This window comes from Rhinolophus hipposideros (genome assembly GCF_964194185.1).
Source record: "Rhinolophus hipposideros genome assembly, chromosome: 14".
Classification (NCBI taxonomy): Eukaryota; Metazoa; Chordata; class Mammalia; order Chiroptera; family Rhinolophidae; genus Rhinolophus; species Rhinolophus hipposideros.
The window spans coordinates 56,415,017-56,440,285 of NC_138060.1; the positions used below are offsets into that span (position 1 = coordinate 56,415,017).

Genomic DNA, 25,269 nt, shown 5'->3' on the forward strand with positions numbered 1-25,269 from the left:
TTTATATTATTAACAAAAGAGGTGCTGTTTGAATTAGAAATTTTTGACTAAACTTACGAAAATCATTAGGACACATCATTTGGCATTCCAACTCCCTCCTGCGCCTAAAGCAAATGTTGCCCCAGTGTTGGGACTTTTTTTTAAATTTAATGCTTGATAGTTAAGGCTATCAAGTAAATCTAGCAATGTTTAGATATAAAGGACTAGTTGCGAGTTAGACGGGAAAAGAAGGAATAGGGAGATTACTCCACTTCTGTTCAGAGAGCTATGGAAGAGAGTTGGGCTGAATTTCAAACCATCACTAACATTTTTTAAAACTTTCCTTTAAAACCTAACACTATTTAAGGATGAACCAACAACAAAAGTTAAATGGAACTAAAGGCCCCTGGCCCTGCCCTAGCCTATTTCTATTGATTCACAGAAAACAGCCAGGAGGAGGTGCAGGCAGAGGAAGGCCTGCTCTCAGCTCAGTTTTGCAGGACAAAGAAAGCAGTCCCCAACAGTGATGAAACGGGTTTCTGGGGACGTCAGGGTCAGTCCCTGGAGCTGCACTGTCTTCGACTGGCTTGCCTGAAGTTTTTATCTACCCACATGGGTAGAGACAATATACGTGAAGCCAGGATCGGGAGTCGAGACCCACAGTCTCTGCAGGCAACCCACCCACAGGGACACTGTCCTCTCCAAAGGGCTTCTCATCCACCATCTCTGCATTTCAGGAATCCATCTTGTCATACAGATCTTACTTAGTACTGGACCATTTTTTTCTGGACACTATCTCATAACTCAATTTTTGATTAATACTATTAAACCCTTGCCATGGGCTGATCCTGTAAACTCAAAACCCGTACCCTCAAACTGAGAGGCAAGTGGCTTGATACATAAACAAACATAAGACAAAATTAACCTCATCAGAGACCTATGCACAGGATATAAGGGACAGACATGGAGAAAACCCATGAGCCCTGACCGATAAGATATTCATGAGCCTTGAAAGCCTAAAATGTGTGGAGGAGGCAGGTGTGCCTATACGGAAGTGCTGCATAAGCATTCTAAGTAGTAAAAGGAGGATGTGAAAGGGGAAACAGAACCATGCAGCCTTGAATGTCATACTAAGAAGTTAGGTTTTTACCCTAAGGGTTATGGCGAGCCTCTGAAGGAGCCGAAGCAGATGAATGGCAGTTGGGTTTGCTACTCAAAGTGCAATCTGACAGTAATGGGAAAAATGAACTGGGGGAGGAGTGCAGTCCAGACCATTACTTCTGGGTCTGCAGCCCAGAGCCGGCCTGCGAACTGTCACAGGTCTGTGACAAGATCACTACAGAAATTGGGAAGATTAAGTGTCTGTCTGGTAGATCGAATGATGAAAAAAATCGAATTCTGTGGCCATTTCAAAACATGACCTCACCAAAATATGATGAAAACCAGGACCTTTGCATTGTCTCCAAGTACCTTCCTCCAAAATACTTCCAGTGGAGGAGAAACCTGGCAGTCACCACCTTAACCACGTGAGTACATTTCACATCACAGGAACAAGACCTATCGACGTCACGTACCCCCTGAGATGACGCACTGAGGAAGGCACGTCATCACTTCTGGGGTGCTCTGGCCAAGCTACATAACCTCAATCTAACCATGAAAAAATGTCCGACAAACACCAGCTTGAGGGGCATCTTACAAAATGACTACCCAGTATACTTAAAAAATGGTACTGTCATGAAAGACAAGGAAAGTGTGACGAATTGTCCCCTGTTGGAGGAGACTACAGCGACAGGAACACTAAATGCAGTGTGGGATCCTAGATTAGACCTGGGCCAGAAAACGGGCATTAGTGGGGAAACTGGCGAAACTGGAATAGGGGCTGCATATTTGTGAATGGTATTATATCAGTGTTAATTTCCTGGTTTTGATAACTAGACTATGGCTCTGGAAGATGTTAACATCCATGGAAGCTGGCTGAAGAGTGTGTAGAAATTCTTTGTACTATTTTTGCAACTTTTCTGTAAGGCTAAAATTATTTCAAAATTGAAAGATTTTTTTTTTTTAAATGGCTGCCAAATTCTTCGAGTCTCCTTTCTTTGAGAAGTGGGTCTGTGTCCTCTCCCCTTGAGTTTGGACAGGTTTGTAACTGCTTTGGTGAACAGAGTCACAGGGAAGTGACTTTACATTGATTTCTGTGTATGTCTTTTTTTAAAATTTCACTTTACAGTATTTTATAAGGATATTTACTCTGGTTATCTCTTGCTGCATATCAAACCACCCCAAACTGAGTGTCATAAAGCAGTAACTACTGTATGGCGCTCCTGGACTCAGTGGGTCATGAATTTGGACAGGGCACCACAGGGTGACTCGTCCTTGTCCCCAGATGTTTCAGGCCTCAGCTAGGCAGACACAAAGGCTGGGGGTGCCTTTATAGCTGGGGGCTGTCACCATCTTGGGTTCTTCACTCACATGTCTGGCCCCTGGGCTGAGAGAACTCAGGAAGACTGTCCATCCTGCTGGCCACGTCACCTCCTGCTGCCCTCTCCTCTCACAGCACGGCAGCAGGATGCCAAGGGAGCCTTCCTAGAGAACCAGGCGGAAGGTGCATGGCCTTTTCCAAACTGATCCTTGGGATACACACTATCGCTTCCACTGCGTTCCAAATGGTTACGAGCCCGTCATTAAGGCCTGCCTGGCCTCAACTGGAGGGAAACGAGAGTCACCTCCTGATGGGAGAATGGAAGAAAAGCGGCTGGGATGGGAGATGTTTCTGCAGCCACCTTTGTAAGACTCAATCTGCCACAGTATTTGTCTGCAACACACAGAAATTTTAGTAACTGTTTCTTCAATACAGACAGTTTGAGAACACTGTCTGAAACCAGTTAACAGGCTACGACCGCAATCCAGAGGAGTCATGACTGGGGTCCCGTATGGTTTTCTATTGCTGAGTAACACATTACCAGAAACTTAGTGGTTCGAGGCAACACCCATATACTAACTAATTCAGCCCGTAGGTCAGAAGTCGAGCTCAGGATGGCTCAGTTATCTGCTCGGAGTATCATAAATCTGGAGTCCAGGTGGCAGCAGAACTGTTCTCATTTGGAGGCTGTGGGTGGAAGGGATCTGTTTTCAGTCACACTCTTACTGTGGACATAATTCAGTTCCTTGCAGACATAGGAGTGATGTGCCCATTTCCTCACTGGTTGTCAGCTAGGGCTGCCTCTCAGATCCGAGACGCCACGCTCCGTCCTTGCCACATGGCCTCCCCCATCTCCAAAACCAACAATGGAGGACAGCTCCATGGTAAGTCCTTCTCAAGCTTCCAACCTCTTTGACTTCACTGCCTCTGACCTCTGGACCAGATTTAAATGGCTCATCTGATTAGTCAAGCCCACTCACCTATGATTCATAATTGAGCCTTTGAATAAGCTACTTCTGGCTGACTTGTGTAGAAACCCCAAATAGATGCCGGACTTTTAAAGATTTTTCCCAACAACACTAGTTAGGAATTTCAGAGTATACGTATTTGTTCATAACTGAGCACTAGACTACAAACAAAACTTTTTCATTTCTTATTATTTATATAATTTGCCCATGTAGTGGGCCAACAACAGTCATTTTAAATTTGAAAAAAAAAAAAAAAGAAAAACCTCTAACATCAAGCTGAATTCCAAATTATTGGTTCAGTGAATCGGCTTCAAAAAGAAACGGTTTCATAAGTTTAGCTCTAGCATGATATCATATCTTGCCCGAAAGCAATATTTGTAACGTTTCTCTTTGAAATGTTTGCCCTTGCCTGCAATGCTTGCTAATCCTCTTGCAGAGAATTCCAGAAGTCTTACCAGTAAAGGTACACATATAAGGAATTATTTTTTACCAAAAAAAAAAGGGTACATTAAGATTTCAGCAGCATTAGCACAGAAAATTTTTAGATCGCATCATGTTATGAAGATCAATAGTGTCCCCCTATGGGCCAGCATTATACTTCTTTTCCCTAAGGAAGTTTACACCCCAGTGAGCAAGAGAAATACACAATATAAAAATAACAATCCATGTTATAAAGCTGACTGCTTCATTTGCTGAGAAAGTCTTAGAATTAAGTTAGAAAATGAAGCTATACAAGAATGTATCTCTGATATACAGGAATCTCCCATTGCCTAAAATAGCATGAAAAAGATGTGCAGTTCAGTGAGAGAAACTATGGTTAAGTCAAAAGCAAGTGTTTTCCAATAGAAAGGAGATTTTAGATGCAAGTAAAAGAATCGTTATGTTACATTAGCAACTTTGCATAACGCTTTTCTACCTATAACCTCAGTAGATGCCCAATCCAGCCCTGGGAACATCCACGCGTACTAGTGAAACAAGGCCACAGAATGTTTCTATCACAGAAAGTATGGAAGGGGAGGCGGAAGAGCTGTAATCAAGAGGTTCTCCACACAGCGTGTGGACCTCCAGACATCTCTGACTCCTTCTAACTCCAGATGTTACAAGGTGGCTGAAATCCCGCTGTGTCCAGGGCTTCCCGCAAATTGTCCCTGCACGAGACAACACTCTTGTTCACCAGCCTCGCGCTGTGGCCCCCGTTCCCACATCTGCCCAGTGCTTCCCGTCCTGCCTGGGTCCTGAGCCCTCACGCCCTGTTTCTCTGAATCCTGTGGCTCTGTACCTAATCTCCTGTCTCTGCTAATTCTTTGAATCCTTGGCACTCTCCCCAAGGCATGATTCTGTACTGGTCACACAGCTCCACACGTTGAAACGAGAGATAAGAAGCGTGTTGATCCTTGCGCCAAAGTGGGGAAGGGACTAAACCAAAAGAAACGCTATCCGTAAGGAAAAGGATTGGACGTTCAAAACAGAGGCACGTCCGTAAGGGGGCGACTAGACCATACAGGTGGCCAGTGTTTCTTTTCCCCTACAGACATGAGCCCAACACTAAAAACCAGCAATTGTGTAAGAGATACTTTAATGCTTTTCAGTTTAGTGAACCTACTTATTTTCTATGGTCCCTTTTTCTCCTGTCATTTAACGAAATGCAAGATGTTTCTGCTTTAGAATCTACTTGAAGTTAGAATAAGACTTTTCTCTTTTCTCTCTCGTTTACTCAGTAAGTATTTACTGAGTACTTATAATTTTGTGCCGTGCTTTGGGCCAAGTTAGCACTACATCATGTATTAGAAGTGTGAGGATGGATGGCTACAAAGGGTACAAAGGGCAAACAGAAATAGCCTTTGCTATCCGAGTGGCAAAACAAAGGCTTCCTAGTGTAACCAACAGTGACCACAGTGTAAACACAGATCGCAGACTCACGGTGGGGACTCGGTTCCCACTGCTGTACATGTGCTAACACACTGGAGTCTAACCAAGAAGAAAAACCTTCTGAGTTAGGTATTATTGACAATGATTCACTTTTTTTTCAGATGAGAAACGGAGGCACAAAGAAGTAAACTGATCAGTTGCCAAGGAGTACTGAGATATGAGCCCAGGCTGCTGAGATCGCATTCCACAGAACAGGGACCGCTGGAGCTGAACCCTGAAAGGGGGCAGGTTATTGACAGGCAGTCGATGGCGGAAGGGGTTGGACGGGAAGGAGGATGGGGAGGGATGAACTGCGTCCTGAGCAAAGGCAGCAGCATGACAAAAAGCAAACACAGAATGGCTCATTACGGGCAGTGAAAAAGAAGTAAAAACGCAAGTTTACTGCATTAGAAGAGGGGGGGGGAAAGGTAAAAGATCAGGCTGGAGGAATAGCCAGGGCAGATCACAAAAGATCTATCTTCTCAGCCATGCTGACGAGCTTCAACTTTATCCTCTAAATCCAGATTGGTATCTCCAGCCCAGAGGCCAAACCCTACCAGCCGCCAGTATGTGTATGACCCACAAGCTGAGAATGGTTGTTCCATTTCTAAATGGTTGGGGGGAGAACAATCCAAAGAAGACTAGTTCATGACATGAAAACTGCATAAAATTCAAATTTCAGTTTCCATAAATAAGCATTTACTGAAACACATCCATGCCCATTCGTTTACATATTGTCTAGAGGTGCTTTTACACAACCAGGGCAGAGCAGCTGCAGGAGAGACCACAGGGCCTGCAGTGCCTAAAATATTTACTATCTGGCCTTTTACAGGAAGTTTGCTGGGCCCTGCTCTCGTCCAGGTAATGGGTGCCACTCGGGAGGATTAGGAAAAATGATATCATTACCACTTTATATTCTTACAAAGATTATTCTGGCTACAGTGAGGGAAACAAAAAGGACTGGGAACACGATTAGTTAGGTGACAATGACTAGTCTCAACATAAGAGGTAGTAAGAGCCAAAGCAGAAGTAAATAGGCAAAGACGAAGATGAGAAGGATTAATGAGGTTCTATGAAGGGAATTAATTGATTGAAAGTCTATTGGATGCAGGAGAGGGAGAGATTAGGGAAGAAACAAAGAATGACTCCAGGTGCTTGATCTGTCTTACCTGGAGGCCACCACCCAGGCCACCACCAGAACACTGACCAGCACAGTAAGCCGGCTCATTCACAGAAGCTCCTGAGCCCTGATAACGCTATGCTTCATTCATTCTTTCCCTCTCCCTCAATCCTTAGTTTGAGGTGGGAATGAGTGAGCCATGCTACCGAGAAGAACACTAACCCTGAACCTTATCCAAGGCAGCACGGCTACTTTCAGAGTTCATAATCTTAACCGCTCTAAGACATAGAAGATAACATATATGGAGGAAAAGCTAGTATGGACAAGAACATGGATTAAGTTTGGAAAGAAGAGTAACAAGTAGACTGAGGGCAGGTCACCATTTAAAGAGTTGGCAGGAAAAGAGAAACCTGGTGGTCTCAGTGCTCACATGATGTGGGAAGCAAGAACGTCAAAGTGGGGAAAGAAAGAGGGTCAAAAAGAACAGCCTAACACCCTGGTCAACCTCCTGATGGTCAGGTCTCAGGTTCAGCCCCAGTTCCTATAAATTACACTTGTACTATATGAGTCACTTCAGTATCCTGCAGCCCATTTCAGAAGCTGTTTCTAAAATCAATCCATGATACTCTGGTACTAACAGACAAACACAGAGTGATGATGAACTTGAAACCACTGACCCAAAGGCTACCTTGCTGACCATGAAAACCACAGATGGGTTATGGATTGCCATTTATGTTAATGTCTGATAGAACCACCAGCCTGGGTGTGTCTGTGTGAGCTTAACAGATTGATGGTTTTTTCCTGATTACAGAAAATAAATTATTAAAAATCATAACTGTATATAGCTAGTTATCTAAAATTTATACAAAATGTAGAAATGCATACGCATAAAGTATAATATTTTGTTGAATGTTACATTTGGGAAGAATAGAAAAGGATTACAATCAAATATATGGTGATGGAAGGAGAACTGACTCCGGGTGGTGAACACACAATGGGATTTATAGACGATGTAATACAGAATTGTACACCTGAAATCTATGTAAATTTACTAACAATTGTCACCCCAATAAATTTAATAAAAAAAGAAAAAGAAAAGGATTACAAAGAAAATATCACAATCCCAGCACTGTAGGAAAATCATTAAGTGTTGATGTATTAGTTGTCTTTATTCTATTCATATAGGACGTAGGAGAAACCTCATCTTTTAAATAATAGCCGCCATCTCCTGTGCAAGTGCCCTGTGTCACTGGACAGTCACTTCTCATTTACATGTAATGACCCCACGAGGCCCATTTTATAGGGAAAGACACTGAGCCTTAGGCTGGTGAAACAAATGTTCTCACAAAGCCAGTAATGGATCTGGGATTAGAATTGGAATCTGCTAATTTAAGAGCCCGGTAGGCATATTATATCAGGATAGCGGGTGGGAGAAAGTTCAAATCACACTACACATATTGGGGTTTCTTGAAGACATTTCCATGCCTTTAAATATTCATTTAAAATACAAGTTCTTACACCTACAAAGTTTTCTCATCTCCAGAATATTTAACTAGTCCTCTTTTGATGGACATTTGTTTCCCACTTTTATTAGTACTTATTAAAATAAAATTAAAAATATAGTGGTTAGGGATCGCTTCAAACGAGTTCAAATCCTCAGTCAATTGTCCTAGCTCTGTGTTTCTGGGAAAGTACATAAACTCTAAGCGTTATTTTCTTCAGATGTAATCCCACTGCCTATTTCACTTAGTGATGTTGAGGGGTAAATATGGTTGTGCCCGGGAAGAATCCAGCACTGTCTGGTCGATAATAAGCTCCTTTTGAAGACAGATACTGGCTGTCTTTACTATTGTTGTTATTTTAATGGACATTCTCACATATAAACATTTGTGCATATGTCATGCAGGGTGTCAGGCGGGGTCTGTGGTCCCGCTCCCCACATAAGAACGCAGAACACGGTGAGGCCAAAAGAACACCCAAGGAGGCATAGATAGGGGAGTCATAGCACTATATTCTCGCTGGCGGCTGGGTTGGAGACACAGGAAGCAGGAGCCACACTATCCGCAACCTGCCAACCACTTCTATCTGCCAACCAACCCCACTTGCTAGCTGCAACCCGCCGTGCTAACTGCAATCCATGCTTGTTAGCTCAGCCACCATCTTCTCCCTAGCTCCCATTTTCTGCTAGCATAGCTACAGCAGTTATATTAGTGGCCAATGGCTCACTGGTTACAGCTGACGGCCAACTAGCCACAGCTGATGGCCATGCAATCACAGTTGATGACTATTTACTACCTGAGCCAGCACCTTTCCATGTGAGGCCGAGAGCCTGGAAACTGCACTCCTGGCTCTGTCCCCACATTCCACCCCTACAGGGTCTCGTCTCACAATCTACAAGACAAGCGTCTTCCACAAGGGACCCTGTGCAAGGAGCCTGGAGGTGAATGCAATATCCTGGACACAGCCAGCGTCTCTAAACACAGCCAGGGTTTCTCAGGGCACCACCAGTCCTTCTGGGCACAGCCAGACTTCCTGGGCTTCTTAGGGTACCACCAGTCTCCCTGGAAACAGCCAGGGTTTCTCAGGGCACTACCACTCTCTCTGGGCCTCTCAGGGTACCGTGCTGGAACAACAGCGACTCACAGTCAAGGTACTTACATATTCTGGATGGCGGCTGGTCAAGACAGAAGCAAACATCCACCGGTTCCACTACATGGTGGTACATTCCCAAGCAAACAGTCAAGAGGTCCATCAAACCAGGGATGGAAGGCAATTCCCCATAGTCCGCAGTCATTTGCCAGGGCTGTGCATTGGCCTCACAACGTATGCCCTCTCCGCAGGGCGAGGGCTCCAAGTCCTCCCCAAGCTGGGGGTGAGGGCCTCAGCAAGCACTTCCCAGCCCACAGCGGCACAACGACCTTTGTTTTCTCTGGTCTATGCTGGTTGGGGAACCGTCCACGTCTTCCCACCCCTCCACAGGGGTTCTGCTCTCCGGCAGCTGCTCCTCCTGGTCTTCCTGAGACTTGTTCATAGGCACTGTAGTGCGGGAGACCCTGCTCGCTGCGCCATTTGTCATGCGGGACAGCCTGCGGGGTCTCAGCTCCCGCTCCCCACATAAGAACGCAGGATATGGAGAGGCCAAAAAGGAACAGCCATGGAGCCACAGATAGGGGAGTCGCACCACCATAGTCTCACTGGAGGCTGGATTCACACGACCCGCAACACGCTGTCCGCCTCTCTGCCTGCTAACCAACCAACTCTCCAACCCGCGCAGCCGCAGCAATTACATCAGGGGCTAATTGGCTAACTGGTTACAGCTGATGGCCAACTAGCCACAGCCAACGGTCATCTACTACCCGAGTCAGCACTTTTCCATGTGAGGCCGAGAGCCTGGAAATTGCTCTCTGGGACTCTGTCCCCACACACACAAACTGCTCTACCGCCCTTCGGAGAGCTTTGGCCAGCACTGTACCATGCTCGCTGCCCCATGTGTCATGCCCGGTGTCATGCGCGGTCTCTGGTCCCGCTTCCCACATAAGAACGCAGGACATGGTGAGGCCAAAAAGGAACACCCACGGAGCCATAGATAGAGGAGTCATACTACCATATTCTCGCTGGTGGCTGGGTTGGAGACACAGGAAGCAGCAGCCACACGATCCGCAACTTGCCGTCCACTTCTCTCTGCCAACCAACCTCACTTGCTAACTGCAATCTGCCATGCTAACTGTAATCCACTCTTGCTAGCTCAGCCATCATCTTCTTGCCAGCCCCCATTTTCTGCTAGAGTAGCCACAGCAGTTATATTAGTGGCCAATGGCTCACTGGTTACCGCTGATGGCCAACTAGCCACAGCTAATGGCCATCCGATCACAGTTGATGGCCATTTACTACATGAGCCAGCAACTTTCCATGCGAGGCCAAGAGCCTGGAAACTGCACTCCTGGCTCTGTCTCCACAGCATGTCTTTTACTATTGTCTTAGGATATATTCCTAGAAGTGTAATCAAAGGATATCTAAGGTTTAATACACAGTGACAGTACACTTGTCACAAAAAAATATATTAATTTATGGAAGTGCACATTTCACTAGACTCTCAGCAATGGCTATTTTAAAAAAATAACGGTGACAAAAGGAGACTGTACTGAGTGGTGAGACACACAACAGAGTAGACAGATGTCGTATTACAAAGTTGCACACCTGAAATTTAGGTAATGTCATTAACCAATGTTAACCCAATAAATTTAATTTTTTAAAAAAAATTTAAAACTCTAATAAGAGTTTGTTTGTTTTTTTCTTAATGGAATTTTCTTTGATCCCTAATAAGGGTGACTCTTTTTCATGTTTATTGTTAGAAACGGCCTTTTCATGTCCTTCATCCATTTTTCCATTGAGCCTATCCTACTTTAGAAGAACTTCAAGACAGTGAATGAAATCTGTTCCTAAAAGCTGACCATTATGTGTATTTTGTAAAAAGCTGGGTTAAGCTGGATCTACGGCTCCAAGCAGAGAGAAGAAAGGCACACACACACGCAAGATGGTGCATTCTCAAAGTACAAGGTGTCTCAGAGATATTTACCTCATTGAAGAATGACAGTTGGTCTGCTTTACTGCCTAGGTTTCTTTCCCAGGGCATAAGCGGTGGTAAAGAATGCTAAGTGATCACACATGTTCGAGGTGGTAATAAGAATGTGCCCAGGAAGTCACAGAACATTTGAAGCTCAGACCACTGTTTAGTCTGGCCGCTCCCATGCTCTTTAATTAGATGACAAAGGCCCTGTCTGTACAGCAAACACTATAATGTATTCCAACCAATAACTGTCATCACCTAAAATCAGAAGACGATACGGAAGAGGATTTGGTGTTGAGACATGAGAAATGAATTGGGAGTCTGTGCTTCATGCCGCATGTTACATTCCATTCAGTTGGGCTTCACTTTGTTCTACAGAGTTGACTGGCAGGTGTATGCGATATATTCACAGAGAACGCACGACTTTACCCAGAGGAGATAAACAACAGCAAAAGTTTGCAGCCCAAGTACTTCATTAATTCTGAAATGGTAAATAACCTTGGTAAATCACCAAAAAAAAGGTGCAAACTTTACAACAGAACTGTGGTGCCAAAACTTGCCAACTATTATCAAGTGATTGACTGTTTCAGACTTTAGAAGGTACATGATCATATCAAGACACTTTGCTTATCTATTATTTCTACCAGTTGGGATGCCACGAGCTGATGGTTTTGCTAGTTGTAATAAACACATAAATAAAGGTTTATGAACTATATGATTTGTAAAGAGACAAAACCACCATGTAAATGCAAAATATAAGGGCACCATAGAAATGCTTTGCTGCAAGACAATGTTCTCTCTTCTCTTTTGCCATTGTTTTCAGTGCTGCACAGTTTGACACCATCAGAAGTAAAATAAATTTGTTTTACAAATACAAAATAACCAAAAGGCATTAACTGATGAGTCAAAAATCAAAAAAGCCAATAAGAAAAGTTGGGAACCCCAACCAAGCAAGAATAAAGTATCAGTTAAAATAAACATATGCGTTAAAGGTTGCACCGTGTTTCCCCCAAAGACCTAGCTGGACAATCAGCTCTAATGCATCTTTTGGAGCAAAAATTAATATAAGACCCAGTATTATATTATATTATACCCAGTGTATTATATTATATTATATTATATTATATTATATTATATTATATTATACCCTGCCTTATAGTAAAATAATTTTTGCTCCAAAAGATGTATTAGAGCTGATTATCTAGCTAGGTCTTATTTTCAGGGAAACACGATATATATGATTTGAGGATTCCTACATTTTCTCCTTGAACTCCTGTTTAAAGTGGGTGTCATCCAGGTTTCTTGCTACATGTATTTCTAGAATGTTGGTTAAATCTAAGGTGTGCGATGCTATTGGCCATATTTTATCACCTGCTCCTTATTTGCTCCAACTTACACACTTGAGAAAGTTTGGGCCTGTGAGTCTCCACGTCTTTTCTAGTGAAGCTTGACAGACCCTGGAGGGTGGGCAGTGCATGCAGATACTATTCTGGTCCAGGGCAATTGGCTTAACTGTCATCTTTACACATTCCTTAATGAACCAAGAAAGATGTTACTCTGAGGTTAAATAAACATGTAATTTCAAGAATGTTCCTGTTAAATCCTGAAGATAATGATGTCCATGGTGGCTGAATAAAGAAATGGAAAACTGCTTATTATGGTAAAAGATACAGTAGATTGCTTTCATGCCCAACCCTATGTGTATCTAAGAAATCATGTGTTCCACTGAAGGATATCAGTGTTTGAGTGGCTAATGGCCTGTGAGAGCTTGTAAAGGTTTGGGTTTCCCGATGCCACCAGGACTGCCCTCTACTTATGGGTACCCCACACTCTCACCCCAGCACTCTCCAAGGGGAAGGTCTCCTATCGACTGGCACACAAGCCACCTACAGCTTTCACTTCCCCACTGAACAGGCTGGAAGAGCTCACTGCACATGCAAACATACAAAACTGCACATACCCCACAGAAAGGGTGCGCCAGACGGCTGAGCCTTCTCTTCATAATGACTGGTGAACTGAGGAGGCTGCCACTGAACTAAGCCCAGTGTTTAACGGCTCAGAAGGCTTGAAATCTAGAGCTTGAATTCACACTCTGATAGCCCAGGCTAGACCTCCTGCAGTAAAATAACCATGGTACTTGAGCACTACTATTTTCATAATGCGTTCGTGTCACCTCCACCAGGGCCACAGAATCCATAGAACAGTCTCTGGCTCTATCTAGTGGCCCAGAAAGCCAAGGGTTCTTGACAGTGGAGAGCTGAGGAGGAGATGCCCAGACACCTGTGGGCTGCATGCACTGCCCACCCCTCCAGGTCCATGAAGCTTCACTAGGAAAGTCATGGAGACTCACAGGCCCAAACTGCGTCTCACTTGCAGAAGTTTGAGCAAATAAGGAGCAGGTGATAAAATATGACAACAGCATCGCACACCTTAGATTTAACCAACATTCTAGAAATACATATAGCAAGGAACCTGGATGACACCCACTTTAAGCAGGAGTTCAAGGAGAAAATGTGGGAATCCTCAAATCCTATATAGAAACCTTAACTCATAAGAACCACTGCCCCTGAAGCATGTAAGACCCAGGCAAAACCCACCTCTAGAAAGGATTCCAGAGAGGACTGAGAGAGCCAAATGGGTGAGTCCTTCTGTCCCATCTGAAAGAGCTAAAAATAAATTCTGAACATGCTTAAATGATTTATTAGGGAAAATGTAACACATATTTTCCCCAAGGAAAAGACTGTCTTAATCATTTTTGTTCAAAGGCAACTTTTAGAAAGGGAAACTCAAAAAAAACAACCACAATAATCACAATAATACTTACCACTTTTACTATCTAATATTTACCTACTTTACTGTCTTAAAGTAGGAAATAACGGATAGTTAACAAATGACAACAGGTTCTAAAGTGTATACTATAAATATCCTAAAAATAGGAACATATAATATAGTTGCCAAGGACCCAGATAAGAACTCAATACCTCAACCTCCCAATTCATTGACCTCTTCACTTCCAAACTCTTTTCTTATCCCACACTGCACCACTTCAAAACTCTCGCTCTCGAGCATCCCAGAGGCAGAACACCACTTCCTAACTTCCCCGCTCCATTACCCCTCCAGGTGGGTACAGAATTCTAACTCTTCTCCCTGAGGAGATACTGCAGGAGGGAGCTGTTAGGGAGCAAGGCCTCACCTCTTGTTCCATCAGTTCTCCCCTTCCTGTGAGATCAAGGGTCAGGGAAACTTTTCTAGTAAAGGGCCAGAAGTAAACACATTTGGCTTTGCAGGCCCTATGGTCTCTTTCAAAACTACTCAACCCTGCTGTTGTGATGCAAAAGCAGCCACAGGAAATAAATAAACGAATCAGTGTGGCTGTGTTCTGACAATATTTTATTTACAAAAGCAGGTGGGCTGGATTTGGCTTATAAGCGGTAGCTCACCGACCTCTGTTCTAGATCACTCCCATCGACATAGAAACGTCACTAAAATAGTGCAAATCTTTAAAGGAAAGAAAAATAATGTCTTTGACCCCATATCTACCTCTGACTCCCTATTTTTCAGCTGCCCTTTATAGCAAAGCTCTCTTTAGAATTATTGATGTTCCCATACTCCACCTCATCATTTCCTCCTGAATGAACCCCACCAGGCTCTTGCTCCGATGTGTCACTAAAGAAGTTACTCCCACTGCCGATTCTAAAGGTTAATTCTCCATCCTCACCTTCCTGACAGTCTCAGCAGCGTGTGACACTGTTACCGTTTCCTTCCTCTGAAAAGCAGAGACCTTCTCTTTAACAATGAAGCATTAACGCAACTAGTCAACAACCTGACCTCAACCTGTATGTCCCCTTCCCAAAGAAGCTCTAACCACCCTCCCTGAAGCAGCTGACCCCAGCCCGTCACTCTCCTTTCTCTAACCCAGCTTTATTGTCCTGTATACCACTGATCACTAGCTGAGACTGTAGCATTTTAATTAATTTTTTTTGTTTATTGTCTATTACCTCCAGGCAATCATAAGCTCTGTGAAAATCAGGACAGTGTCTATTTTGTCCACCTCAGGGAACACAACTATTTGTGGAGAAACTGAATGAATGAACGAATGAATGATATTAACTTTTCTCACAGGTAGAAAAATATCAAAGCAGACTCTGCTCTGCAGTTCCATGATTCTATGGTGGAAATAAACTGTAAGACTTCAAGAGACTCTGACGAAGAGAAAGGCAGCAAATGAATTTTCTTGTGGGCAAGCAAAGAAATACTTTAGGGGGAAATGTTAGGTAGCATTCTGTTAAAGATTATGGTCTCTGAACTTCTACTTAAATACAGAAGGAAAGAACTGTGACTTGTTGATTGTAGCCCCCAAAATACCAGGGCTGCTCTGATCAAAGAATTTAACTAAATGCTGGCTGCCGACATGGCATGCAGTGAGTGGCTCAAGCAGGAGCACCACATGACCAAAGAGAGATCAGCATGCAATGCTCTCTGCCAGGCCCTGGTTGTCACTCCATAAGGAAAGCTGTCATTGAACCCATGCAAGTCAGAGGAAGAAAACTGAAATGACCAAGCCTCCAGTATACAGGGCTGCTATGAGAATATGGATTCAAAAGATTAAGTTGCTTCAAATGGCCGAGATGAACTGTCTCAATGGACCCAACTGAGACGACTACAATAAAGGTAAGTGATGATATGTTTACCAGGTCACCATGAACTTAGGAGCAATCTCTGTGGTGGAGCACATACTAATGGAAGAAAATAAGCAGAAATGTCTACTACCACCTGTAGCAGGCAAAACCCACATAGGAGACTTTTACTTCCTGAAAACATAAAAAACTATCAAAACTGATTTACATCAGTTACTATTGATTTTCCTCACAAAGCATTAAAAACAAATAAAAAAAAAACCAAACAGAATGCCTCGGATCAAACTCCTAAGGTTTTAGGTTGGTGTCCTTCCATATTCTATCAGAAATCAGAATACTGGGGAGGAATGAAAGAATTAATTTAACACTTATTCCATGAGTGCCTATGTAAAGACTTACATTAGTTCCCGCAGGAGTTACGATGATGAGTTATACCATGATTAACATAATGAGGAGGGATTTCAATCTTGTTAGTGTGGTTTAAGACATGAACAGAAGAGGGTTCAAAACCGAGGAGCATGAGGGGAGGAAGAAGTTGACCTGGCCAGGAACCGGGATCATACTGCTAACTAACCAGAACTGTGCCAGGAGCTGCCACAGTGATAAAAATCAGAGGCAAATGCCAGAACCTAATGATGACGGCAGAGGGAAACAAGAGAGAACTGTGCATGGGTTGTTGTAAGCCCCACATGACGGTGAAGATGACTATACTGAGGGACTGGACCACTCTCAGAAGTAAATGTGATACCACAAAACTTAAAACAGTTCAACTTCAAAGTCTACTGTGATCTCCACTTAGGTTTCTTTGAAAAAGTGGTTCTGCAAAGTAATGTAAAGAACAATGCACCAGGAGATCCAAAGTCTGATTGCTCTGAATTGACAATGAGGTTTGGGGCCCACAAATTCCCTCTGGGGCCTCAATTCCCTCCTCTGTACAATGATGGCATTGGCCCAGTGTACTAATCATGTCTTTTCATTCTGCATTTTTGATGCTTTGACATCTTGAGGCCTTACTGCTCTAGAAAGAATTCCCATGCTCTCCAACCACCTCCTTTACGGAGTTCTTACACTGTCGGTTACTGTTCCCGTGCCCTCCCCTCCCCCGGGCCAGGGACCAGCTCCTACACCCCAGAGCGCAGTGAGATTATTCCAACTAGCCAGTCCTGAGCCTGCTTACCGCATCCCGCCCATTCCTCCACTACAATAAAGGCTCTTGCCCACTGTTCCTCTCGCTTCTTCTGCCTCCTGACCAACCCTGGTGCTTCCCCGTGTGATTGCCCATGGTGGAGCATGGTACGTCCGCTGCTCTTGGGATCTACGAGGACAGCAAAGAATCTTCTCAAGGGCAGCTGCCTCCTCCTCTTTGACCTCACCAGACCTGAAGAATTTAGAAACCTACATTTTGAAACACCTGGATGATCACCAAAGTCCCAGCTCTAAAATTCTAGTATTTCTGCTTTCACATAAAGACAAAAAAGTTCTACTCCTTCAGATCAGGGGTCAGGAAACATTTTCTGAAAAGGGCTAGAAAGTAACTAATTTAGGCTTTTCCAGACTCAAAGGCTCTGTCTCATATTCATCTGTGTTTGTTTGTACATTTTATAACTCTAAAAACGTAAACACGACTCTCACTTTGCAGGCCACACAAAAACAGGTGGCAAGCCAATTGGCCCCATGGGCCATAGTTTTCCAATTTCTGCGTTAGATGACGAGGGAAAGTCTACAGTTCTAAGCATGCCTTGAGAAACATGAAAAGTTTTATTGAATCCCTGCTCAGATTTAACACCACTCAACAATGCACAACTGGGGAACCATGATTTGTAAAGGTGCACAATAAACTCAAAGTGGTTCCGTTATAAATGTTACTCCAAAAAAGTAATCTGGAATCATCCATTTCTGATCCAGAACTAGCTGCTAAGAAGTCACGTGGCCATGAACTCACATCTCCGTTGAAAGAAAACAATGAGAAAAGATCACTTTGTTGAAATAACCATCCTGCCTAGAGTCCAACGGACACAAACTCAATGGGTCACAAACCAAAAGTCCTTTATAAGGAAAGAATGTGGTACCCTCTTATAGATTCTGGATATCTCTAGAACTAGACAACATAAAATAAACACAGCCAACTATAAACTCTTCCTTTAAAATGGAAGCTGTTATGTTACTAAGTTTTCAAAGATAGTTAACGACCGTTAGTGGTTAAACGAAGATAAAGAACCATAGCAGAAAAAAAGAAAATGCTAGCCTTTCCAAAAGAAAAACAAAATTTTATGCTCAATCTCAGTGGAAGTACATAAAAGACCTCAGCTAAGTTAACAATTAGGACAATTTTAATTTCCAAATTCTTAAGTACTTTTAAGTACCAATAATATATGTTGAACAAGCACGCAGCACTATAATCCTAAATCAAGGCAGAGAGAAGGGAAAACAAAAAATAAAATAAAACAGGAAGTTTTTGATTTGAGGGATGATGAAAGGAACAAACTCAAGATGTGCTCAGTATTTTAAATCTTTTACAGTTGCCTTATCCCCTGAAATTACTCTACTTCAGTTAAAAAGTACAGATATGTACTCAATTTAAAATAGTGGCTGAGAACACTGGACATGAGCGACGTCCATAAAAGAGGAAAGAGAAAGTAAAAATGGATGCTCGAAGGCTCAGTGCCTATTGGAGAAAGCTTGTATCTTATTCCGCAAGTGCTGGTAAAGAATAAAACGGGCAAGCCACTTAAATAGTGACCCTAAAATAAAAATGGGAGCTTTAGAGACACAGAGATGGACTTGCTTCTCTTTGTTTTGTTTTGTTAAAATTTATTGAGGTGACAATTGTTAGTAAAATCACATAGGTTTCAAGTATTCAATTCTGTAAAACATCTTGAGATTATTATGCTAAGCGAATATGTCACACAGAAAAAGTTGAGAACTGTGTGGGATATAAAACTGAAAACAATAAAGGAACAAAACAAACACATGAAGAAAGAAAAACTCATAGACACAGATAATAGTTTAGTGGCTACCAGAGGGTAAGGGGGAGAGGGGTGGTAGATGAGGGTAAACAGGGTCAAATACATGGTGACCTGCTTCTCATTAGGAGGCCTCTTGATATCCACAGGCACCCTGAGAAGCAGCAAATTACTTCTGGGGAAATCAATTCATTCTGATTTTAACAATAAAGTTTTACTTTATTACAGAGTTATTTCATTCGTTGATATTTCATCAGAGGAAATATTTACCTGTGTAAATTCAGCTAATTGAGGAAAAAAATACCTAACTGGCTTATTTTCACAACAGGGAAACAAAAACATTTCAAACATCTCTGATGTCTCTGATAATTTGGGTTTTTACTTTTATCAGACTTTTATCAGACTACAAAATTTAAACTAAAATATATCTGCATGTGGAAAAACCTAATTTTATTAAGATATATAAATTGAAAAGCAAGCTCAAATGGAAGCCATCTTGGACCTCTATGGCTTCCACAACTGCTGTCCAAAGTCAAACCAATATGACTTGCCCCATGCAATTTCTTTCTGTTATTGAAAACCTTTTTTTTTCCAATTATTTGTAGGATGTAGAACTCTGGTTTCAGTCTCAAACATTTTTATTTTCTAAGTGGTTATCTCTTCTAAGAATACATCCTTCAATATTCCTTCCTCTAATCATAATGAAAAGGAGGAAGAGAAAAGGAAGCATTTTCTGTGGATCAGCTGCTAATATCACCCCCATTTTCCAGGTGAGGGAATGCAGGAACCTTTCCAGAGAGGCTAAGTAACTTGGTGAAGATCATACAGCTAGCGGGTTAAATCCCTTCAGGTGCTCCCATAACCTACTGGACGTGACCGTGACCATGCCTTTAAAATTGTTACATTGTTTCATAAAAGGCTACTGATAAATCTGTCTCCTCCACTAAATTCTAATCACCCCGAGGGTGAGAATTTTATCTTAATTGTCACTTATCCTTGTCTTCAATCAGTAGCTGCTGATCAGATGTTTGATGAATGAATGAGTGAATAAATGAACGAACCAACCACGGAACAAATGGACCAAAAAAACCGAGGAAAAAAGTCAGTTGAAGACGAGTGACTATAAGGGCAGAAGTATTTTTCACTGACAGGTACACCATGGATTCACCATAAACTCCACTTAAGAGATCACTAAAATTTTATTCTTCTAAAAGGCATATTTGTGAATCTTGCCATAAAACAAATAGCTCTAACATTTTTTGAGCCAATGAAAATGATAATTCTCAGATAAGACCATAAACAAATTTTTGTAAGTCAGGAAAAGAACTAAATTTTACTCCAAAAGAATTCGAGAAGTTAAAATTTAATGTGTTTGCTAAGGAAGATTTGCTGAAACTAATTATCTCTTAATGGAAACAAGTTACTGGGGCATTTCTCTCTCTCTGCAAGCAATGGTTTGGTGCAAGCTACTATAAAATTGAGGAGAGAGAAAAGGGCAGAGCTCAGGGGATTTAACACATTCCTTCTAACAGTAAAACTGGACCAACATGGCAAACAATCTACCTTTCTGCCATAAATCCAATAATAAACTAGGTTAACCAGGGCTGTGGTGTTTTTTCAGAAAACCTTTGTCAGGTACAGTGCAGATTTGATAATGCGCTTGTTCCTTATTTAAGGGGAACAATACCTTCTCAATTGTACTATGACCAAGCTTTTGAAGACTTCTTTATCCACTAAGAATCCTATAAAGTAAGAATAAACACAATGAAATAATATATGCTTCTCTTAACATAGATGTTTTAATGTTCCAAAAGCTATTACTTGGTACTGTAAACTCTTAATGTATACAAGCTAATTTAAGATGAATATCCTTCAAAGAACATGATGCTGAAGAATCCAATAAATAAGTTTCTAACAAATGGTTTATGGTTATTTATACATTATTAGAAATCAATTTTCACAAAATCATAAAGGAATTCTACTCTTGATATACACTTAAAATCAAGCATTCTGCCTAAAAACCACTGCTACAAAGTGGGGAAAATGTCACAGGTTAATGAGGTACCATTTTAGGAACTTTCCAAAATTAGGATGGGCAACACTCTTTTCAGGGTTAGGCTTAACTTTGTTTTGGTTACAACAAGCAATTAAACATAGTACACTCAACAAAAAGTGACCACAAATAAAAGCAAATACAAAAAATTAGAAATGTAACCAATCTATGATTTCATCACAATGCAATAAAACAAGAAATTAAAAACCAAGAGGCAATTTTCACCTATCAGAATGGCAAAGATCAACACTTACATACACCAATTTGATAAAGGTTTGGCACCAGGAGCCACTCTCATACACTGCTGGTGGAGAATGAACTGGCACAACCAAGATTTGGGGCAATTCAGCAACACCTTTCACAATTACCAATGCTTAGAGGGGTGGTTCCCAAACTCGCCTGCACATCGCATCACCTGGTAAGCTGGTGCCTGTGTCCAGCTGTAGGGACTGTGATTTAATTGGCCTGGGTATGGCCCGGCCTTTAGACCTTTTAAAGATCTCCAGATAACTAATGCACAGACAAGTCTGGGAATTGCCAACTAATATGCCCTTTGATGAAGCACTTCCACTTATTAGTTATCTAACACATACATGTTCACACACGTTGTGAATGACCTTTCTCATTAGCTTTGCTTCCTGATAACAAGACTAGAAATCATAAATATTGAATATTCATAAAACACAATATGATGCATCTTTGAAAAAGAGCTGCAGAAGGTATGCGAATTCTATGTCACTAAAGCTGTTATACGTACTTTGAAAGAGATGCAGAATGGTGTATAAAGCATATGTGAAAAATAATACACACACAAAGTGGTAAAAGTGGCTGTCTCTTTTGGTGAAAATTTGATTTCTTCTGTATACCCTTCGAAATACTGAAATTTATAATATGTATTAACTCTTGAAAAATACATTTTAAAAATTAAAATACAAAATCAGTCTGGTGCTATTATTCTCCAAGCAAACACAATTTTTAGAAGCTAGTGTTCGAAGGGACATGAGGACACATTTTGGAGTGATGGGAACACTCTATCTTGACCACGGTGGTGGCTGCAGAATTGTATACGTTTGTAAAAACTCACAACTATATACCTAAAATGAGTGAATTTTACTCTAGGTAAATTATACCTCGATAAAGCTGACTTTAAAATTTTGTTAAAGAAAAGCTTACATGACAACCGGACCGCTCAAACAATGCTGGCGGGACCTATCGGATCTGAGCTGGCACGAGCCCTGGCGCCAGCATTTGCACTCGGGCACGGATACACAATGGAGACACACATGGATTCACCGAGGAACATGCAAAGAAATATTCATGGCCACACTACTCACGACAGCAAAAAGCAGAAAAAACAGGTATTGTGAAAAGTAAAATGGATTAGTAGACTGTGGTATATTTGTGCCACGGAAAGCCAGGCAGGAGGTGATTTAGTCTGCAGAGTGGCACTGCCAAGATGGGGACTGACGGCAAAGAGCACAAGCAAAGAAACTCAAATGGCCCTTAACCATACAAAGAGATAGTCAATCTCATTCATGATAAGAGAAATGCACATTTAAATCACTCCGAAATAACCTAGCTCATCACACTGACACAATTCCACAGCTCAACAACAAATTCTGAGGGCAAGCCTTTGGGGATCAGGCATCCTCAAACTTTTCCCTTGGAGATGCAAAATGTAAAGGGCCGCTGTAGGGCATTTTGGCCATATCTCCAAAAAGTTTTCAAATGCATTTATCCTTTGATACACAGATACCATTTCTAGGGATTTATCCTATAAGATGGAGATGATACGTACAAAATGATGTATGTATAAGATTATTCAGTGTTCGCAATATCACAAGATTAGAAACAACGCAAGTCTATCCACCAGACACTAATGAGATAAATTATGATATATCCATACAATGGAAAATTTTGTAACTGTAAAATACAACGTAGAGACTCCCTACCTTGATATAGAAACAAATATTGGGGACATATCATTAAGTGAAAAAAAATCTAGGGGCAGAAAAACATTCACAATATGCTATTGTGAGTGAAAGGGAGCAAGAGAAAATATATATTCACATTTGCCTGCATTTGGAGACAAAATGAGCAAAAGTAGTCAACCATGTTGGATAATGGAAAAATGAGAAAAGAACGGAGCGGACAGAGGGAGGAATAAGACTTTTCAGTATTTATTTTTTCACATAATTTTTCCCAAATTGAAATTTATTACCCATTCCAAAATTTTGCACTTAAAATGCATTTTTGAGAATCTAGTTATGGAAATAAAAACAAACTCCAAAGTTAATTACTTATTAGTGTTCCTTCCTCCATTCCTCCTTTCAAGATATGTGAATAGACTTTGCACGTTGCACACAGGTTGCCAGGGCTTGTGGGGTCTAGGGCTGGGGTCGGGGATGTAATAGGCCTTTAATGCTTTGCTCTTAACCTCTGGAGCCTCAGTCAAAACTGACAAGGGACAACTCTCATTTTAACATCCAGTTCATGAGAAAAGGCATACAGACAGTATGGAACAGTGACTCCAGGAAGAGTCTTACTACGGCAAAGGTGGCATTAAACGGGGGTTGCGGATAATTAATCTTCGTCAGCAAAATTCTTTGGATACATTGTACTCAAAATTTATCTTGCCCTTTCGAACTGTTAGCACATAGTATTACATAGTGTGGCTACATCATAATTTAATTTTTTTTCTCATTTAAAAACTTGCCCAGGTGAAAATCTTTGTGCAACATGGCACAAAGAGTACGTACAGAGTAGTATTTGTATGCTGCCATCTGGAAAGCAGTGAGGCTGCTCACAGCACAAGGAAATGAGACTGAGAGCTGCCACTGTCCAGCACTGCGGGCGACCCAAAGGCCAAGAGCACCTTGGCACCCCTGTGACTCAGCCAGCACACTCCTGCGCCGTGGTACACCCTCTGGGAAAGACATTTGGATCAGGGTTTCACCCAATATTGTTCTCTCTACAAACAGCCTTTCTTGTTCCCTAATGAAAACAGTGATGGCGGCTTGTCACTGTACAGTACTTTCTGTGGTAGGACAGAAGACCGGATGAAATCCAGATGATGGGGACTGTGATTTAGTTCCCACTAAAGACCAACCGGCGATTCTAGAGGTGCGCTGTGCCTACAGATGGATCAAAGCCCAAAAGATCCTCACACGTCACCTACACGACTAAAACTGGTTTCCTCATTTGAAAGCAAGGAGGGCCTCCTCTTCCATGCCCTCGGCAGACCTGGGTGCCCTCTCTGACAATCTCTTCTTTGCAAGACTGAAAGCAGTTGCCACTATTCTAACAACTATAACAGATCTAAAAAATGGTGTCACACATAGCATCTTCAATAAAGGCAAAAGCTCTCCACTACTTAATAAAAGTGTATCAACTAAATAAAACAGTAGGAAGTAATGTCCATAAATATTGTAGAGATGCAATAAACTGTTCAGTAAAATGTGAGGCAACAATTGACATTTTTTAAAGTACATGTGTCCAGTGTTTCTCTTTCAAGAAGTTAGCATCTTAAAGCATCAAGAATTTCACAGGATGGAAATTCCAATAAGAGATTCAAAACACAAATGCAACATAAAAATAACAGGTATGACAAACCATAAAGCATGAAAAACTACCACTGGTAAGTCAAATGTCAGTGCTTTAGAATCTCATTGTCGTTAACATTTTCAAAACACATGTATTAATAATTCATTTTACAGATGAGAAACAAGAAAAAGAAATGTGAAGTTACAGTACCTGGTGAAAGTTGGGTTGCGTTCAGTCATCGCAACCAACAGTTTCAGAGCATATGCTGGTACTGGGTCAGGATCGGTGAGGATGTGCGCGTATCTGAAATGACAAAAGGGATTAAAAAACGATTCAGTGGTTTTCTTCACTTAAACTCTCCTCTGAACAACAGAAGCAATATACCATAAGATGCAAACATCTGAGGAAAACATCGATACTGAAATAAACGCATGAGCTCTAGAATGTGCACTTGCCAATGGCGAGGATGATCCAGACCTTCGTCACGGAGCCCTGAGTCAGTGAGGAAGCAGCAGGGCGGGGAGCCATGCTAAGTGCTTGGTATTGAGCTGCATACATAGTAGAAACCAGCAAACATTAGGAATTTGTGCCAGGGCCCCGAAGACCAAGCTTACGTTCAGAGATTTGCTTGAGGACTCACAAGACTAATATACAGTCATACTCACGGTCGAAGGTTTAGTACAGCGGTCCCCCCTTGTCTAAGGGGAATATGTTCTAAGATCCCCCCTGCGAATGCCTGAAACGATGGCGAGTACTGAGCCCTATATGTGCTACGCTTTTTCCTATCTGTATATACAGTCCATGGCTTCTCTTTAACATATCCAAATTGCCAGCATCACTACTCTTGTGCTTGGGGGCCATTGGTAGGTAAAATAAGGGTCACTTGAACACAAGCACGGTGGTACAGTGACAGTCAATCTGATAACCCACATGGCCACTAAGTGACTAATGGGCTGTTACTGTGTACAGAGTGGAGACGCTGGACAAAGGGTGATTCACATCCTGGAGGAATAATGAAAGATTCCGTCATGCTATTCAGAATAGCATGTGATTTAAAACTTAAGAATTGTTTATTTCTGGAATTTTCCATTTAAAATTTTGGGACCATGTTG

General features: G+C 41.9%; 1 protein-coding gene across 6 annotated transcripts in view; it reads right to left on the reverse strand.

Moving 5' to 3' along the window:
* The window catches only part of ULK4 (unc-51 like kinase 4), a 386,569-nt gene that overhangs the window by 208,137 nt on the left and 153,163 nt on the right, over nt 1-25,269 (reverse strand). For all 6 annotated transcript variants that reach the window (XR_013994883.1, XR_013994884.1, XM_081072450.1 and 3 more), the window contains one exon: nt 24,368-24,460. Coding sequence is in view for 4 of the 6 variants with exons in the window: in XM_081072450.1 (XP_080928576.1) it covers nt 24,368-24,460 (93 nt within the window). In the remaining 2 variants the exon portion in view is untranslated. The remainder of the gene's footprint in view (nt 1-24,367; nt 24,461-25,269) is intronic.